Here is a 12,802-nt window from a genome sequence, read left to right on the forward strand (position 1 = left end):
GTTAATGTACATGTACCTATTTGTTATATCGACAAGGCGGACCATTATCGCGGATATTATCTAAGTGTCGCAGGGAAATTAAACATATTTTGCAAAGTTTGCACGCAACGTTTACTGATAACATCTCTTTGATGCAAATACAAAAATATGTTGTGTTTGCTCTTAGGGCTAAACATAACAACATACTTGTGCACCAGACGGCTCTATTCATTGTTTATCTATTATCAGGATGCAATATGGTAATTTGCATTTTTTGCATTATTTTCCGTTTCCGAAAAATACAATGACATGTGCAACCCAAACAAGGTTGAACTTGAATTTACCATGTTCTTTATTGAGTTTATTTTATACGGAATACCGTTAGGGCCATCGTAGTTACACATCAATTCCAGAGAGTGTCAGTGCAATAGTGCAATAGTACGATGGTGACAATGCCATAGTACGATGGCAACAATGCGATAACGCGATAGTACGATGGCGACAATGCGATGGTACGATGGCGATAATGCGACAACGCGATGTACGATGGTGACAAAGCAAAATTCATATCGTACTGTCGCCATTAAAGCATCGCATTGTCGCAATCGTACTATCGCATTATCACTATCGCGTTGTCGTATCATCGCATCGTCGCCATCGTACTATCGCACTGTCGTCATCGTATTGTCGCACTGTCGTCATTTTTATGACATTGTCGCATTGTCACCATCGTACTGTCGCATGGTCGCCATCGTGTTGTCGCAATACCGTCATCGTATTATCGCACTATCGCATTGTTGCATTGTCGCAATTGTACTATCGCACTGTCACCATCGTATGGTCGCAGTGTCGTCATCGTACTATCGCATTGTCGCCACCGTACTATCGCATTGTCGACATCGTACTATCGCGTTGTAGCCATCGTACAATCGCATTGCCGCCATTGTACTATCGCACTATCGCATTGTCGCCCTCTGTATTTTAATTTGTAACCACGATGGCCTAATGGTATTCCGTAATAATATTTAACGGGTGGTTTTGTGTTAGCAACCATGCCATTACATGCGATGGTGTGTAATTTCAAAACGATAAAATGACAATTTTAAAGTGTTTGATTATTTACGTAGATAGTTACAGTCGATAAACACAAAAAGGAAATTAAATATTTTGCATGCGTATTTCACGGATTTATGTCTAATTTTACTTAACAAAATGGAAGGTAAGAAACGTATTTGCATTAATATTGCTTTTTGAAAAACGTTTATGTAGGTTGAAATATTGTTTTATTTTGTTTAATGTGTTTGATTTAAATGAATTGCTATTAGCTAAATGTTTGTTTACTTTTGTTATTTTTATTGTTTCTTGACTAAAAGTAGTGTGATCACTTCATTCAAAATTGAATTAAAGAATATTTATTAACACAAATGCGGGAGGGCTTAATTATTGTTTAACATTTAACATATAATGCATTTGTTATGTGCATAAATTATTCATATTTCAGTAAAATACACTTCTTCTTGTCGATATATTAAATAGTTTGTTCCGACTTTTCGATGTAAATAATCATTTGAAACGTTGCAACAACTGATATCGAAGGAACTTGTTCACAGTTTGTTAAAATTATGATTTTCATAATAATTGTCACAATTTCAAAAAACTATGTAGACGTTATTTTTAAACAAGCGAAATTACACCCCTTACCAAGACAAATGTCAGATATAATGGTTAATTAATAGACTATCAATATACACAAACGGTCGAATAATATCGCGTTTCAACGTTTTTCCCCGATTTTTGGGAAAATTTAAGTACAACAATAGTTTATGTTTCACCAATATATGGGCAGTGATTTGTGAAAAGGAGTTTAAATGCATGTGCGCAAAGTGTGTCCTAGATTGGCATGTGAAGTCCGCATTGGCTTATCAGGGACGACACTTTCCGCGTGTATGATATTTTTCGTTTAAAGAAAGTCTCTTCTTAGCTAAATTTAAAGTTTATGCGCAAAGGCTAATCTGGGACGACAAAGTACGCACATGCATTAAACCCCCTTTGTACAGAGCACGGCTCAGATATTTAAGCCTGAGTGGCGCAGAGGTAACAGAGAAGTTCTGACAGTGCAGTTGTTGGTACACGCGCTTCTCACCAAGGCGACCCGGGTTGAAACACTGTCCCAGCGCATATGAGCATGGTTGGAGCTCATTATAACGGCCAGAATGGATTTCCTACGGGTACTTACTTTCCCCCACACAGCCAAGACCACCCCGACATTGAATATCTTTAAGTAAAAACCAGTTAGCTGTCAATTGCAGCTTATTCAAAATATCATCAGAACATTATTGAGTCTGGTAAATGAGTTAGGGAGGGGTGTTGAGACACACTCCGGGTCCTCACATAATGGAGTCTCAAGCGCTGAAAGACCTCATACACTTTTAAACACAAACGCACATCGCAATTATAAGGGATACGCATTTGCTTTCAGAGGTCACGGGTTCGAATGCAATAGTGTAAACTTCATTTTGTTACTATTCATATTATGTTAGACGGTCAAACATTGTATATTTGTTAGGTTGAATATTCCATGACATTTTTTAAATACGAAATTCTGCGAAAAGATTCCTTTAAGGATAGTGTCGTTTGTCTATAATAATGCATTTAAGTTCTTATTTTATTTATTTGAACAATTGTATTCAAATAATAATGGTACATTCCTCCTTTAAAAATATTCGCCCTTAAATCATCTGTATAAATTATTATCAACTTGCCATCCCAATGTGTGTATGCCCATAAATTGCACTGTTGATTGCATGCACCTTTACATCCTGATTTGCATGTACATGAGTATGATAAAAGCTGACCTCTGTATTTGATCTCGATTCTATTTGTCTAATAAAGTTCTTGCATCTCATTCGTGTTTTGCTTGTTTGTATCCACATCACATATGTGTGATTTTTTTTTAACTTTGTTCAGTTGAGGCACGATTTTCATCAGAATCGATAAGAATGTGCATTCAAATTGATAATTCTACAATTTGTTACAAGGAAGTGCACACATACATTCCGCTTCAAATTTTATCTCTATGCGCATCATATTGGAGGGAGAAAAGTAATCCACATAATTTATTCTCATATGCGAACACATTTTGTTTCATAACTACCTTAATATTAAAATGCAAAATACACACGTGTACAAATATACGATACGTATAATGTAAAGGTAAAAAGAAGCCACACTGATTTAAAAATAATGCTTAAAATATGTTTTTCCTCAGTATAGATCAAAACTATTTGTTTGCGTGTAAGCTATAACGAGTTTTTGCACAAAGAACTTACTTCTATATCGTGTTTTCTTCTATTGATGAAATTCGTAACATATAAAGCAAGAATATTGCAGAGAGATGATTTCTAAAATTGAATCACCTAATCTAACTGATTAAAAATAACAAATGTCATATAAAATATCACAAAACAAAATGTCCGACACAATTAACGACTTTAAATGCGATACGAGTAGTCAACAAGCAACATGCATGCATGCATTTATAGAAACTATGCATGATATTTGACCGTATTCCTTATTATTATCAGATTCTGACGACAACGATATCCGGAAGATCAACCCGTCGATTGAAGACGGATGTGTACCTTCCCTTAACACTCCTGTCGACACCGGACCGGAGGAGATCCCCGGGATAATATGTAAAAATTTTACAAAATAAGCTTGCCCCCCGTTCGATAATTTCCATAACCCGTCATCAACAATAAAAGTGGCGGAGAACACTTCTAACTTCACTTCATATACTTCACATAAGACGTCAAGTGCAATTTGGCGTGTATTATTCAACAACATTATAGCCCCACATAACACGTACGTCAGCTATGTCTCAGACACCATTTCCACATAAATTATGCATAATGAAATAGGCGACATTGGTTATAATATAAAGGCATAGTGATGATTCGATTTAAATATGCAACCCGTTGCGTGAATGTCTATATTTCTTTACACGACATTGTAGTTCATGTGAAATTTAATTGCATTTGGAGGCAATGAACTTTGAACTTAAGTGCGAGTCATTCATGCTATTGCTGCTGTTGTAGATCTAGAAGTATATACAGTAAAACTGCGATAACTCGAGGAAGCACGGGACTGACCTCAATGCTTGAGTAATCGCAGGTTTCGAGTAATCCATGGTATTATTTGTTTTCACTGTCTCGGTTGATGATACACAATTTCTGACCGCAAACGCTTTATTAACATGTAAGACGGTGCTAGAAAAAAGGCTTTGTAAAAATCGCTTAAGGTTACAGTATAATAAACAAAACAATAAGGATGATCGTAAATTCGTTTAATTAATTCAACATACACACAAAACACATTTAAAATATTTATAATAACAAATATTACATCAATATTCAATGTACATGTAGCATATTAAAAAAAGCACACAAGGTACGTACATGCGCATGAAAAAAACACACACACTAAAACAACATTATTACTACACACTTTGCATTTTATGTTCATTCAGTCAGACTCTTGTTGCGCAAAGTCTAGGATCAAAGATTTTCGCAACCCATTCAACACTTTCCGCTCATCGTCGGATCCATTGCGTGTTGTTGTTGTTTTTTAGGCTAGATTGCACTCTACCGGTACGCAGTTGTTTACCACTATCGACAAAGCGGGGTTTGGGGACGGTAGCTCCCGACACTAAGGAAATATAAAGGATAAAAAGAATTATTAGGTGGTGCGTTAAGTGTTAGGTATTGGGCGCTTAGCAACGATACAATTATACGCTTTTCCATTCTTTTTTACGTACGGGTAACGTGCAATCGTCCCGTTTTTTATTCACTGCGAATCTGCCATGTACTTTCACTTCGATAACAAAAACAACAAGAAATATTCTTTATTTTATATGTTATAATAAATATTCCTATAAATTAAAGGGGCCTTTTCACAGATTTTGGCATTTTTTTAACTTATTCATTAAATGCTTTATATTGATAAATGTAAACATTGGATCATAAAAGCTCCAGTAAAAAATCAAGAAAAAATTTAAAAAAAGGAAAAGAACATTGCCCGGAGCAGGTTTCGAATCAGTGACCCCTGGAGTCCTGCCAGAGTCCTGAAGTAAAAACGCTTTAGCCTACTGAGCTATTCCGCCGAGTACACATTCTTGACGTATTTTATACCTTATATAAGCAATCTTCGTAGTTTCACAAAATTTAACGACAAAAACAGAACTCTCCAAATTATGCAATCGTTTCGCGTTGCAACGCTTTATAATTTTTAGGTTTTAAAATCGTCAAAAGATGCATATAATGGCTATATTAGAGCATGGTTAATGTTCAGTTTTACTGTTTCCTCACAAATATCATAACTAAAACGAAAACTTACGAATCTGAAACAACTTTTTTTCAATTTTGTCAATTTACCAAAGCGTGAAAAGATCCTTTTAATAGACTGTGTTTGTTTTTATTTGTCAGTTAATTAAAATGTTTATTTTATTCGAAGATGTTGTTGTTGATGTTGTATTGACGTAAATAAAGACACGTAACCCAATGATCATGAAGCGGGAAATTTGAAAATTGGAAAATTTCCTAGCGAGTGGTATTTTATCATGACCAGTCATCTAAGCATAGCGATATGGTATGTTTTTATGTGTTTTATGTCAAGTTAGTTGTAAAACTGACCACTTCTGTGTGAAACACAAAGATATGCCATAATTGGATCACACTCTTTTACTAAATTCAGGGAAAGGGGGGCGAGAATGGCCACCTTTTTTAGCGCTCCCAGGTATATGAATAGCTTCATTTTTAGACTAGAGAAGCCTCATTTTCTTATATGGGTGCCTGATTTTCACATTTGGCATACGATATGAATCGCCCAACTTTCGGACTCGGACTGGCTGCGACCTTGGTAGTCTACTAGAGCCACCGACCTTCCGCCGCTAGTCACATGGATGTCTTCATAGACGACTCCGGCTTGGCACATATTAATGGACTGTATTAACTTACCTTATGATATGTCACGAATTTGATGATTAGTGACTGGGAAATTATATAGTTATTTTTAAGTTAATAATAACGAACACCCGTTAGTAAATATAACCACAGCTTTAATGATTACTATACACGCAAATATTTTGCGAACATACTAGTACTCGTATTCGTGTACATAATGCATCATCGACATATAGAGTATATCCTGTCTAACAAAGCGTTTATAGCCACTAAACAGGACATGTATATTGATGCAGGAGTTTTAAATTCTATTCATAAAGTTAATGTAATGGCTAAATAATAAAAATAGACCCCCCCTATATAGTCTCTATAGGCTAACTCCTGTGATATTATTATTGTCATATATTGTCTCTTTCGGAGGATATAATTCCAAGCACGATCGGACATTTCCCTAGAACCGCTGATCGTTCAGCTTGGTTACACCAGCACTTAAACCAGATAGACACAATCGTAAGGTCTACATCATCGGACATTGTACTAATTAATTAAGCAACATGTATGTTTAAATGCATAAAGTAACGCCACATCTAAACTGCCGTAGACAAACTGATAACTAACTGCTGAGGTCAATCATTATAGCCTTTACAGGGATCTGGTCAGGTTCAAAGCAGTTTGACGATTTAACAATAATTCTTCTGAATTTAGATAACTTGGAAAAATACTTAAACCATAAATCTTCAGACATTTTAGCAGACGACATGGAGTAGATTAACACATGTATGACGACACACTGTGATATATGTATAAACAGTACGATGGGAATAAAAAACGGGACGATTGCACGTTACCGGTACGTAAAAAAGAATGGAAAAGCGTATAATTGTATCGTTGCTAAGCGCCCAATACCTAACACCTAACGCAACACCTAATAATCCTTTTTATCCTATATATTTCCTCAGTATCGGGAGCTACCGCCCGAAAACCCCAGCTTTGTCGATATTGGTTAGTAACTGCGTACCGGTAAAGTGCAATCTAGCCTAAAAAACAACAACACGCAATGGACCCGACCATGAGCGGAAAGTGTTGAATAATTGTGAATTAAGAGGAAGGTAGTCCACGGTAACCAGTGTTCGTAGTTTCTTTCGCCGGCCTTTTGATTATTATACCATGGGTCGATATAGGGTACCCTGTTTTTCCAGTAATTTCTCTTGTTTACTGGAAAATGGGCGGGTCCGGGGTCTGCTGCGTTTCATTCCTGTAGTCTTTATACTATATAGGGGTATTTTTTTTATTTAGCCATTAGATTAGCTTTATGGATAGAATTTCAAACTCCTGTGTTTCCAGGGACCGGCACACATCCCCACGTCATCGAAAATCGCATGTTTGAGTTATTGCGGGTATTTTTATATAGAAATTAAAGGAAAATGCTATGGACTTCCTTCAATGCTCGAGTAATCTCCAGTTTTCGAGAAATCGCCAGCTCGAGTTATTGCAATTCTACTGTATTGTTTTTGCTGTTTAAACTGCTGTTTACCCGGCAATTTCAGACGATGTTGATTATAATAATGAGCTGCCACCTGAGCTGCCAATCAGATCCATTCCCACAATCAAACCCGATTCACCGGAACACAAAGATTCGACAAATAAAGGCAAGCCACATGGCGATCAAGCATATAAGGATCTGATACATTCAGATTTGAAACATAAACGTTTGCAAAGTATATGATGTTTCTAGATGTTTTTACCTTGATAATTTTATAACGATATGTTTACTACCTGCTGGATAGATATATATTTTTCTTATATAAAATTTTCTTCAAACGCTTCTTTGTGATGGATACTTTGCCTGGTAAAATTTATTGTATTTATTTTATTTGATGTACACATGTTTTCAACAAAACCATGAACGTTTCTCGCTTAGTATTTTGGAAAATAAAAACAACGTTAACATGGCTGACTACACTTTACGCGAGGATCGAAAGATCCTTGTAACAAACAGGCACACATTCATTACAAGATTCTCCATCATGATATCTAACAGGGATTTTCTTCATTTGTTATCAGCTGCCCCACCAAAGTACTTTGCTATATGTTTTACATAAGTGTCTCACATCAATTTATTCTCAATTTCAGCAAAAATGGATTACAAACCCGCGCATGCTAAGAAACATGCAAATCCACTTGCAGTGAGGACGCCTCTGGCGCTTGATGTAGATTTCAGTGATGAGAAAATTCCGGCACTTCCTGCTCGCAGGCGTCTGTCGCAGCCGACCATTATGCCTTTTGGTAAACAAGGTGTGATATCCAAAACGGTTATCATTTAGATATAGTTGAGACTGAAATAATTTGTATTCACCTACAATACTCTTTTGTGTATTTTGTATGCATTTTGCAATTAAGTTAAACGCCACAATTGCCAGAGTTTTATTTATATTTAAAGCTTATGCCTTATGTGTTCATGTTTAAATAAACCTATAAATGTAAGTTGTTATGGCATGCTATAGCAGCATGTGCACGGCATATTGCCATTTTAGGCAATAAAGTAAATCCATTAAAAGATGCTTCGTCCTTTTAAAGGTTAATATTTCGAATAAGGATGCGAAAATACGAACTCTCAACTTATTCGTTTCCCTTATATTTGGTGGTTGGGAAAGCTTTTCGCTATAACATAGTATTTCCCACGTACGTGTTTGTTAATAAATTGTCATAACGTTTGACGCGTGGACTAAAACACATTACCAAGTTTTGCCGACACGCATTTAACGCATAATGCGATACTTTCCATCTATTTGAACTTTTTAAAGATATCCATTATACAAGTTTGATTTAATGAAATAAACGATTCTAACGTTTTGCTGTTAAATGTTAATTCTTATCAATAGCTATGGCCAATCACATATCATGTTGTGTGAAAATTGCTTTGCCAGATTCAATTTGTTCGTGGAATGACGATATAATTATGGTATGTAAATAATAGATTCTTAATTTGGTTTCAACAATAACGTGATATATATTATTTTTGGTTAATTGAACAAGAAATACTCCCCCATATTGACCAATTTATAAAGCATGCGCGCAATGATTCCCGATACTATTAATACTAGAATCAGATAACAATGTCCGACAAACCGCTATCTCAGGTCTGTTCAAACAACGCGCGTTAATAATGTACGCATAATGCGGATGTGGCCGGTTGACTTATATGCTTTCCTTTTATGCCCATTCTTATTTTGATTCTATGTTCTGTATTTCTATAGTAATATGATCATAAATATCTAATTTTGAGAAATAAGCCACGAAATCTGACCTTACAACTGTAATCGATTTGAAAGTGGTGCAGCTAATAACTGCGCATAAAAATACATTCTCAATCTTTGATCTCATTGATATAACGCTTTTTCTTAACCAACACATACCACAATCAGCGTTTCGTTTATTTAACGTTTTGTTTATTGGAAAAAACGGCAAAAGCATTGCCTTGGGCCATTTACAAAAATTATAAAGATTATGGCCAAGACACACAGACAAGTATCATATATATACACACAGTCATTCATACATAAACCCGCATATTATATGACTATTTTTATAATATATACATCAAATAAGTATATTCAGAGTTCACACAACAAACAATGCATCACGTAAAATCATAGCATTATGAAAATATTTAGCAACGCTTTTGATTTTTCGTTTAGACCTAGATGACATGAAATTAACAAACATATTCATAGACGGTCAGGAAGTATTTACTAGGTATTTTTTATAATGTCAGTAAAAGCAGCACAACATAACAAGAAATGGTATTCAGATTCAATAGTGTTTAATGAACATAAACTCCACGCTACTGCGATCTACATTTCTTTATCTACCCGTTTCAATTTCTAGATTATGAGAGCTCAGACGTACATATAGTCTTGTAAGGGATATTCTTTAATTTTTCATGTGATACATAGTCTAAATAGTCCCCATATTCAAAAGTACTTTTAAATTTACAGTAGTAAGATAACTTAGGCATATTTGATATGGATTCTAAACATGTTTGTTGGAATTGGTCACGGATCCGTTGTTTCCAATCCACGCCGTATATCTTTTTTGAAAATAGTTCTTGTTTAATATAACACCCACTGAACATATAAACACCAGTTAGTTGTATGTCTTTTATGCAGATACGTCATGTAAGTTAAAAGTCGCAACCATCATGTAATTGAATTTGTTGCCTTCTGTATATTGCACAATTTTATGCGCCATACTTGTACAACTTTTTCAGCGTCGGAAGCGTTTGTCAACACGTCAGTTGGCCAGGTCGCAGTTCGTCCTTTTACGTGGAAGAATGCGGATCCGACCGAAAATGACGTTAATGTACACGCCAATACAAACGAATCCGTTGGTACAGAAGAATGCATGTTGCCGGTGGCCCATGATGACTTAACGTATGTTGTACGATTACTGAATATTGGACTGTTTAACCGTTTGTGATCGACGATGTTTAGGATGATCTTAGCATTATCTTAATTTTAAAGAAACATAATTATGATAACAACAACAGTAAGTATATGAATGCTATTTTTTGCTGCTGCGGCTGCTGGTGTGGATAACAAATAATAATAACAAGAAGAAGCAGACGATGATACTGAAGAGAATGTTGATGATGCTGCTGCTGATGATGATGATGGTGATGTTGATGATGCTGCTGCTGCTGATGATGGTGATGGTGATGATGATGATGATGATGATGATGATGATGATGATGATGATGATGATGATGATGATGATGATGGTGATGGTGATGATGATGATGATGATGATGATGATGATGATGATGATGATGATGATGATGATGATGATGATGATGATGATAATGATGATGATGATGATGATGATGATGATGATGATGATGATGATGATGATGGTTATGGTGGTGATAGTTTGACGATTCTGATGAAGAAGATTCTTTAGCTGTAAGTGAGAATAATAAGGATAATTTTGTTCTTTCTCAAATTTTTAAGATCTGTCGCGAATGGAAAAACAAACGATAGAAGAATAATTTCCAATAATGATGGTGACATAAATAAAGATCAAAATATAAAATCTATCAACATCGAGAGAATGGAGGACCTGACAATAAATGAAATTGGCGACATTTTAAGGCTTTTAAAGCTTGAAGAATACGTAGAAATTTTCAAAGAAAATCATGTGGATGGAGCCATCTTGACAAGTCTCGAACGTGATGATTTGGTGAATGAGTTGGGGATGAAGAAACTTCCGGCAACGAGACTTTTTATGTACATGACTGCAAGCCACATCTCGAAGTGATGCCGTACATAGCCCTCTCGAAAAAATGCGTTAAACATTGTGTGAACTGCAAATATTTATGAGTGTTTTACTTTGATCGTTTTGGCTTCGGGTAATCTTAATGAGAATTAACTTGTAGCATGAACTATTACACACGAGTATGTATATTTATAAACAATTATTGTAGCAAATGGCATATTGGTTTCATCAAATTTAAATCAATATCCGTCTAATTGCGTAAACTATTCAAAGCGCGTGTTAATCTTTGTTTTTAATCACGTTTTCCTTCGCGAATATCGTTTGAACTTGATTGGATTGCATTCATTTGTCGACCACGAACTGAAATTTCACTTGTGTTACGCTCTTAACGAAATTCAATGTGAAGTAAATATCGAATTTCATTTCGTTTATGGCATGCTTAGTAAATATCGACTTTTATTTCGTTAATAGGATGCTTAGTAAATATCGACTTTTATTTCGTTAATAGGATGCTTTGATTTTTGTAAGATGTAATCCTTGTTTTTCGATTCGCGACATGTTCTTAATATATAGATATTATCTGCGTGTTTAACCATTGATACCACACAAACACTATTGTTTATGTATGCGGACCCAATAACATTGTGTATACGCCTGATCTATTACATTTTGGAAGATGGTCTTCCTATTTATTGCTTAAACCAAAAAACGTTTGGCGCCATCAGCTATTAGCACGGTTCCATTCAGGGATAATAAATGTTTCATTTTGATTTAAATAAGCTTAATAAATCAAGCCACGTGCTTGATTACTTAAAATCTCGGATACGTTGGTTAAGTTCAAGTTTGCTTTTGATTGTATTGAGTACCCTGACGAACCTTCACCATTCTTATACATGTTTATTTAATGTATCAATTGTAGCTCTTGCTTGTTGTTTATTTCCCTTAATGAATTGTTACATATAGCGATACATAATGAAATGAAAACACCTACCGTTCAGTATTTGCGACATTACACACAATCATGTGACCAAATAATAAACTAAAACCAGCAAAATAACTGCTCATTAAGTATAGGTTTTCCTTGAGACTATTTGAAACGTATATATAATACAATCTACAATTATTATTTGTATGTCACTTGTGTAATGTGTCCAGTACTCCCAGAAATAGTATCATAGAGATGATATTGTAACTATGTATGATTTATATGAACACATTAAATATTATTGAGTTTAGTGAATATTTGTAAGAAAAACAGGTAACTAATTCATATTTAAAAATTCGTCATGTAAAACTTCACGACTATTTTCAATCATATACATATGTACATATCACAGAGGTATTCATGCTAATAATATACTTAAGGTGTATATGTTCTCATTTGTAAAATGTGCTGCATATCAAGTGGTAAGAGGTATAGCATAAATAAATACAATCAATAAGTTATGTTCACACGTATAAACAACATAATAAATAAATGAGGCAAACATGACCGTGCGTTAATCGATGTTTAATGCTTTATAATTACTACGTCTGTTCTACATTTTATATTCTATGTACGTGATCTAGCTGTTGTAGCAGAATTTCAC

At 35.0% G+C, this 12,802-nt stretch overlaps 1 protein-coding gene across 1 annotated transcript; it reads left to right on the top strand.

Annotated features, from left to right (window-relative positions):
- Positions 1-1,053: 1,053 nt before the first annotated feature.
- Positions 1,054-12,802, top strand: LOC127858008 (uncharacterized). The gene is made up of 4 exons (XM_052394847.1): positions 1,054-1,198; positions 8,073-8,234; positions 10,210-10,372; positions 10,949-12,802. The coding sequence occupies exons 1-4, from the start codon at positions 1,192-1,194 to the stop codon at positions 11,253-11,255; spliced, it is 639 nt and encodes a 212-aa protein (XP_052250807.1). The 5' UTR covers positions 1,054-1,191; the 3' UTR covers positions 11,256-12,802.

This window comes from Dreissena polymorpha, chromosome 14 (assembly GCF_020536995.1).
Source record: "Dreissena polymorpha isolate Duluth1 chromosome 14, UMN_Dpol_1.0, whole genome shotgun sequence".
NCBI lineage: Eukaryota > Metazoa > Mollusca > Bivalvia > Myida > Dreissenidae > Dreissena > Dreissena polymorpha.